At 41.0% G+C, this 8,271-nt stretch overlaps 1 protein-coding gene across 4 annotated transcripts in view; it reads left to right on the top strand.

Annotated features, from left to right (window-relative positions):
• Positions 1 to 5,113, top strand: part of LOC112576959 (dynein heavy chain 5, axonemal-like) — a 101,662-nt gene extending 96,549 nt beyond the window's left edge. For 3 of the 4 annotated variants that reach the window (XM_025259852.1, XM_025259855.1, XM_025259853.1), the window contains 4 exons: positions 251 to 513; positions 1,652 to 2,021; positions 2,236 to 2,388; positions 4,316 to 4,699. In XM_025259852.1, coding sequence (XP_025115637.1) covers positions 251 to 513; positions 1,652 to 2,021; positions 2,236 to 2,388; positions 4,316 to 4,699 — 1,170 coding nt within the window. Of the gene's footprint in view, positions 1 to 250; positions 514 to 1,651; positions 2,022 to 2,235; positions 2,389 to 4,315 lie in introns of all 4 variants that reach the window. The other variant, XM_025259851.1, reaches the window with a different exon arrangement.
• Positions 5,114 to 8,271: the final 3,158 nt, after the last annotated feature.

Raw genomic sequence — 8,271 nt, forward strand, 5'->3', positions numbered from 1 at the left:
ACTCCATTCTTGCTATGGTCCTGTATTGATCATGGCTATGTGTTTGTGTGTGTTATTATTATTTCCAACAATAACAAGGTATTTCTAATATTTATTTTATATTCCTCTTTTTTTAACTTTACCTAGTCCCGATTTTTACAGTGAATTTTCTTGTCTGCAGTAAAATTGGTATAAAGTATAAAACATAAGCAGTCCCTAATGTGCTAAAAAGCTGACTTTTGCTAAAACGGATTTCTCTTTTACCTTTCAGGGTGTTAACTGGGTCTGTGTACGCTATATGTTTGGCGAGATCCAGTATGGAGGCCGTGTCACAGATGACTTTGACAAGCGTCTGCTGAACACGTTTTGCAGAGTTTGGTTTGGCGAGAATATGTTTGCCCCAACTTTCAATTTCTACAAGGGCTATGTCATTCCAAACGTTAAAAGTTGCCAAGACTACCTTGACTACATCAATTCACTTCCTGCTTCAGATACCCCCGAAGTTTTTGGACTGCACTCCAATGCTGATATTACGTAGGTTATATCCAATAAAGAATTACATCACTCATGTGTATTCCTGTGATACACGTGTTTAGCCATGTTGGGCCAATTTAGTAATCAGCAGCTTAGAAAGACAAATCCAATCATGCCTGCGGGTAACTACTTGCCTAGAGTGACTGCAAGTTTGTGCCAGTCTTGCTGCTTAATTGGATATATTTACTACAAGAAAGCAGGGGGCAGCTTATTTTTAATTGTAATAAAATGAAAATGAAGTGGTATTGGCAGTAGCATATCAAACTATTTTTCAATAGTAGCAGAGATTTATGTACTGAAATAAGAAACATTAAACGTTTGTAAAATTGTCCCTCTTTCTCTCACGCATATGCAGTTGAGACAACAATATATGCTCACACAAGTTCAGAGAACTACTTTTTTCAGAAACTGGAAAATTATTTTGTAAAATGGTGTGAGAGAGATAGAGAATAAATTCTAGTCAGGTGGAACAGAAAAATAGAATGATTTGGTGTTCAGCTGTCGAAGAGCGGTCCAGTGGCGCAACGTTTAGCACCTGTCACCAATACAATGAAGACTGGCTGCCCTGAGTTCATTTCTCGTCTCGGGCACGCTGTTCTTTCTCTGCACGTGGCATCTGTTTACAGGGCTGGCTGCCTTGCCGTAATATAGCCTAGTTGCTGGCACGGCGTAAAACACCAATTCCTCCCCCCGCCCCCTTGAGCTGTTGAAGGCACTGAGCAGAAGATTTCAACTTTGAATGAAGAGCTAGTCATAAAGCGCTTGGATAAACTTGAGTCAAGAGATCAAGAGAATGAGAGTTCATGCATACAATGATATATTTGACTCAAAGTTCAACAGAAGACTAATTCTTAGATATCATTATTATTATTCTAGAACATGTGTATTTGAAAGAAGGGGATTACAGCTACCATCTTTTGACAAAACAAATGTAGAGACATCAATGTTTTTGTCACGTGATAGTAAAGGGAGCTTGTGAAGTGTATGATGTGGAGATGTTAATGTGAACAGCAACTTTTTCTTTAAAAAGCTTCTTGACAGAGAAACCTGCACAGAGTTAAATTAGCCATTCATCATAAGTTGAGTAATCTAGCTACGTCAGTATATAGGTGGTTTTTGTTGTTGTTGTGTATACCAGGTATCAGAGCAAGACGGCACAGACTGTTCTGACCACCATCCTGAACATTCAGCCCAAGGACTCGGGAGGTGGTGGGGGTGAGACACGTGAGTCAGTGGTGTATAACATGTGCACAGACATGCTTGATAAGCTGCCACCAGCGTATGTGGCTCATGAAGTTGTGGCCTGCCTGCAGAGGATGGGCATCCTGCAGCCTATGAACATCTTCCTGCGGCAAGAGATAGATCGCATGAACAGGGTGATCAAAACTGTAAGTGCCACTCTCAAGGACCTGAAACTGGCTATTGATGGCACTATCATCATGAGCGAGAACCTGAGGGAAGCCCTTGACAGTATCTATGATGCTCGCATCCCTGGTTTCTGGAGTAAGGTGAGCATGAAACATTACTAAGAAAATTTACATACTTGCATCACTGATTAACCTATTTGTAATATGTAGTAAGTGTACATAGGCATTTTGTATTCATGTTTAATTTATTCTTATTTTGATATGTAAACCCACCTAAGTAAATTCTACTGAACAAGCGATGATGTAGCCAATGGCACACGCCTACCTGATATACACTGATTTTAATTATTTTCAGATATCCTGGGAATCTAGCACTCTAGGATTTTGGTTCACAGAGCTAATAGACCGCAATACTCAGTTCAGCCATTGGTGTTTTCAAGGCCGTCCTGTTTCTTTCTGGATGACAGGCTTCTTCAATCCTCAAGGGTTCCTTACAGCGATGAGACAGGTTGAGAAGCAGTTGTCATTTTTTTTCTATAGAGATTAGCTAATATTGCCGCTCTTTAAACGTGTCAACAGAAAATTGTGTAAATTTGTTTTTGACATTGCATACTGCTTAGTTCTCTTTTTAAATTGTATTTACCTTTCATTGAAATCTCTCTCTTATACAGGGTAAAGTAACATAAACATTTTGTTCTCATTATGTCTTGGAAGAAAGTCAATGCAGAGGTATCTAGCTGATGTATTTTTCTCGTTATATTCATTTATCATTCCATTGTGCTGCTCAGCCTGTATCATTGGTAAGGGTGGGGGCTAAATAGTCAAGGATGATAAGGCTATGTTTATGTAATATAATTAATTATTAATTAATTACAGTATCATTACTAAATACAGATGCAGAACACCAAGATAGCGAACTGTGTACACAACGGGGAAGTGCAGTTGTCTATCTGCAGACTTTAGAAATGACACATGCAAAGGAGATGAAATTAAAGCAGAGCTCATGCGTAACTTATTGTGGTCATGTGACACGATGTAAGCAAAAAAAAAAAAAAAGTCCGGAGACATTGTGTGCAGAATGTGTGATCTGACTCACCATCAGTGACAAGCACTGTACCGTTCTGTCACCGCTGTAAACAAAGCATCCAGACCCACCGGCTGAACGCACCCTGCAGCGCCTCAAGCAATGCCTAAAACAGAAAAACACCTCGTCATGCTTAAACTCTAGGAGCAAATCTTCAAGCAGCTGAACGAACTCTGAGAAAAAATGCCTAAAAAAACATATCGTTTAAAAGGGTGGGGAGGGTTCTCAACAGGGACGAGATTAACATGTTTCAGACACACTGTGACAAAGGAGAAGGGGGGAGCGCCTTGCACTTGAGGCACTTACTAGCTCACTGTCAGAGCGACAACTTTCGATGGTTAAGGAGCAATTGTAACCCTTTATCTCCAATTCACGTGTCATCTGGGAATGTCAAAGAGACGTCTTATGTCTGCACCTTCTGCAGAAACCATGCATGCCATATAGTCAAGATCGAGATATAGAGGCTGACGTTACTCGTCGGAGAACAAGACTTGTAGACTACAAGAAGGTAGAAAGAGGGGCAGTTAACACAATATCTTCATAAAAAATTTAAAGAACCCAAACCTGCTGTGTTAGAGGATAACCTGCAAAAGAGAGCTAGTCAGCTGCTTTGGGCTCGTATGTTAACCCCACTGAAAACATATGTTCAGGAACTAAATTGCAATAACTTGCATGTTCACCTTTAGGTTTCTGTTAACTTAACAGCCTGAACGTTTTGCGGTTTTTCAGATATCGGTAGATATAGGCGATATAAAACTAACCTGTATATTTCAGCCTCCCAAACCCATCCGTTAATTAATTATCCGCTTCGATTCGCACCTGCGATCAACGAGCACTGATAACAGTGTACTACGTCATGTTAGTACACCATTCACAACATTGCCAGCAGTCGACACCAACCAGAGAGAGAATGAGCGACAGTTCGGATTATTCGGACGCTGACATTCTATATTTCTCGTGGTTATGAAAAACTGCTACTTTAGCACGAGAAATGTAGACTTTCAAGGTCCGAATAACTTGAACTGTCGCTCTGATTGGTGTTAACGGCTGGCAATGTTGTGAATGGTGTACGAATGTGACGTAGTACACAGCGGCGCTCGTTGATCACAGGTACGAATTGCGTACTTTGCGAGCGGATAATTAATTAACGGATGGATTTTGGAAGCTGAAATTTACAGGTTAGGTTTTTATCGCCTATATTTACCGATATCTGCAAAAAAAAAAAAAAAATGCAAACCATTCAGGTTGATCTTTTTAAATGGTTTGTTATGACAAACATCAGTTATTGTAAAAAGGGTGTTCACCAGAATTACATTGCACCTTGAGAAAAATACCGATACTTTCTGTCCAGGAGGTGACTCGAGCACACAAAGGTTGGGCCCTGGACACCGTGATCCTTCAGAATGATGTGACCAAGCAGATGAAAGATGACATCCATGTTCCACCACCAGAAGGCGTTTATGTGTATGGTCTCTATCTAGAAGGTGCAGGCTGGGATCGCCGTAGTAGCAAACTGGTTGAAGCTAAAAATAAAGTTTTGTGTGAGATAATGCCTGTTATCCACATTTTTGCCAAGGATACAGCAGTCTCAGAGCTGAAGCTGTACGTCTGTCCCATCTACAAGAAACCTCGACGCACAGATTTGACCTTTGTTGCCACTGTTACTCTGAAAACCGTGCAGCATCCAGATCACTGGATTCTCCGAGGAGTAGCCCTCCTGTGTGATATTAAGTAAAACTAAGAAAAATTAGTAGTTGCTCATAGTAGCCCTAGTAATAAGCTTTTACATCTTTTTTTGCTAAAGCTTTGGAGATTTGATCTTTTTACCTCCATCTTTATGATACGTTCTATTTGTGAGGCTGGGTGGTCAAGAATGAAGGTACAATTTGAAGGTACCATCTATTAGTAAAAAAAATTAAGAAATTTTTCACTTTTTTGCTTTGGTAATATTATACTCACTTGAGCAACTTTTAAAATCTTTATCAGTTACATTTTATAGAATTATACCCAGCAGAAGTGTTATACTTGAGTGTATTAATCTAAAACAATGAATAATACGTACCGAGCATTGGAATTTTACATCATGATAAATGATTTGTCATACCTTTTGTGAAAATTTTTCAGTCAAAATATAGACTTTGAAATACTTTGTTATTTGACTGTGAGCACCAAATGCAAGTGTGTCTTTTGATATTTACAAATAAAAACAAACGTTTGTGAATGGGGACATTAACCACGTTCATGGGGAAGGATTTCCAGAAGAGTTGAAAATCAAATAGAATGCAAGTAGCTCTTTATGGGAAAATTATATATATATATATCATATTTTGAAAAGAAACCCTGAATGTATCAAACATTTTACATGCTATTGTTGTTTAGCAGGTTACATTTCCTGCAAATTACGGTGTTTCGCGATGGCTGAGTTGTATAGATTTCGAGGAGGGAACGTGTATAATGGTTTCTTTTGAAATAAGTAAATCCCCTTTAATGTGTTAATGTAAGTAGAGAAGTGGTCATCGCCTGTACACACATTTTCGACAGTTTTATCCCCATCTTCACCAGGCATCACAATGTCATCATTCTCCAAGTCTTTCCTATTTCCACGCACGAAGGTAACGAAGTGGAAGAGTTTTACAATTAGCTGGAAAAGATCATAAAGGCAACACCTAGGAAGGATATCGGAAGTCGTACTAGACGTATTCAATGACTTGAATACCAAGATCATCACAGATGCGTGGGCTGAAATGGTAGGCAATTTTGGCTTAGGTGAAACTAATGACACTGACCTAGGAGTTTACTCAAATCCGTCATATCACATTAGTCAACACTTTACATCCCCACAAGGAACAGGACGGTAATTATGCATACTTCATATGGTTTACTAAATTACTTGATCGACTTTTGACTTGGAAAAGCTGCAAGAACCACGCGTTGCAAATATCGTCAAGGCCCAAGTCGGAGGCAGATTCACTGTTTTGGATCCCGAGTATTGCGCACACCTCAGGTAGGATGCAATTCGTGTGCTCGTGACAGAAAATTGTTATTTCGCTTAATTACGTTGTTTCAGATAAAAAAAATTTAAGATCTGGTTTTGCAAAGAAAGACGTGACTTTGTAAAGACTTGTGACTGTGCCAGTTGAAATAGTGCGAGCCGTTTGTGGCCGCTTTCTGCCGGACTTCAGCCAGCAGCCCGAGTGAGGACATCATAGAGGCTGGCCTAGAGTGGACCTTGGTAGACAGCAACAGTTGCTTCAGGCAGCTTGCACGCGATCGCCTTAATTTAATAAAGAAGCAAAGAATCTAAGGCCACGCGTTGTTTTCAGTAGGTGTGCGAGCATGTGCCATGTGGTAACCCGGCTCCCTGACCTAGGATTCGGTGACAGTCATAAACTCTAGTACGTTACCGACAAAGCATTAAAACTAGGGTGGAGATTGTTTATCCAGTCCTGCACTGATTGTGTCATTTTTGCAGAAGATATGTTCTATAGTAGGCAAAACGGAGGCACCTTCAAACTTGTTTATCATTTGGCCAACACTGCGAAACAAATCCCTGCTTGATGAAAATTGTTGTATCTTCTGATTGGTATGTTGAATCTTTGCAGAAATGATTAAGCGTTTTAGGGGTGAGCCATGGAGCAGAAGGGCGATGTGACAGCGGGTGGAGAAAGGAGCGTCCCTGTCAAAGATAAGTTATTCCTTAATTGTATGTGCAGTATAGGTCGGTCGAACTGTCACGGATGATCTACAAATCAGAGACTTCTGCTCGGAAGGCGGTAAAAACAATACAAGCTAAGTTGTGGGAGATGACGACAAGCTTTGCAAGCGCAGGCCATTAAATTTCAGGTTAAAAGACACTGGAAAATGGTTCTATAGCAGCAGGTCGGGCACAGAAAGATCATAGATGGGGCAGGCATTATCTTCACGCACAATCAAATAGTCAATGAAGTGATGGCCGGGGCTTGTGTGTGGGATGCTGGATCAGCTTACCAGGCTGAAATCTTGTATTATTTTGAATGCTTAACGTAATGATTGAAAGTCTGAAAATTGAAATCGCCGAGGAGTCCAAGGCTGGAAACATGCCCAAGATTTCAAGGAAATGCCACATGAGTAGACGATAGGTATTAGCGGTGTAGGAGCGAGTTATGTGTGTGTATAGTAGGATTGAATTGGTTTGCATGTGTCCGTAAATAATGTAAATAAACTCATTTTAATAAATTTATTTACTTGTGTCTATGACTCAGCACTTATGTGTTTTGTCCTCGTCGTACCACGGAGTTACATTATAAAGTTCCGTGGTCGTACGAAAGAAATAGTATGCTGGGCTAGTTTCACTCCCAATTTTGGTCCAATATTGCAGCCAACATTGCGCCAAGCTAACGCCAATTTAATCTTGGTGTGTTTGCTGGGATGCTCCTTGAGTGAATGAAGCTTGTGTCGTCTCGCGCACGTTGAAATAGAGAACGTAAGCGGTTGTGGTGAGCACATAATATCAGTGGCGTAGGAACCAGGGGGGCAGCGGGGGCAGCCGCCCCCCCAAGGAAAATACAGGGGGGGCAGGAATATCCTTTTGCCCCCCCAATATTGAGACGTAATTCCTCACAAAGAGCAAAGAACTGAAAAGAAAGGTAGAGGAACGTAGAGAGGAGACGGTCATCACCCGTCACAAAAGCGGGCCCTGAGGGCAAGTGGAGGCTCTAACACCTCTGACGATCAGATCGGGGACAGTCCGTTGGTATTGTTTGCCATGCTAATTGCAGGCTGTGTTGAAGCCTGAGCGAAGAAAGCAGCCGGACAGTACATCGGTACATCGAGTGTGGTCTCCCTCCCCCTGCCCCATAATGTGACGCCTTTTTCTTTGGCGGTTTTCGTTTGACCAACATAAAACATCCCCACCCACTCGCTGGTCACCCTAAAATTATCTGCTATCGCTTACAACCAAAGTGGCCGCACTGGCCATTCGGGAACACAGAATGCCAGTAACGAATTAGTTGCATAGCAATACCCCAGTGAGTCTTGCCAATCAGACAGGAACCCTTACACTTTGTGAAAAGCTAAGCGAAGCATGAGGAAGGCAAAGACTCCAAGTCCCTATATTGGTAGTTTTTCTTTAGACAGAGAGACTGGTATTATTGCTATCTACGACGTCAGGTGAAGTGCATAAGTAACATTTCTAAAACTACATAAGGGCACTCTTTTATCATCAACGACTGTGGCTGGTACTCAACATAAAGTTATCTGTGTTATACTGTTTGGTTTGTATATATGTGTCGTGTTTTGTAGATGGCCATAGAACGTGTCGCATCGCTG

This window comes from Pomacea canaliculata, linkage group LG12 (genome assembly GCF_003073045.1).
Source record: "Pomacea canaliculata isolate SZHN2017 linkage group LG12, ASM307304v1, whole genome shotgun sequence".
Taxonomy (NCBI): domain Eukaryota; kingdom Metazoa; phylum Mollusca; class Gastropoda; order Architaenioglossa; family Ampullariidae; genus Pomacea; species Pomacea canaliculata.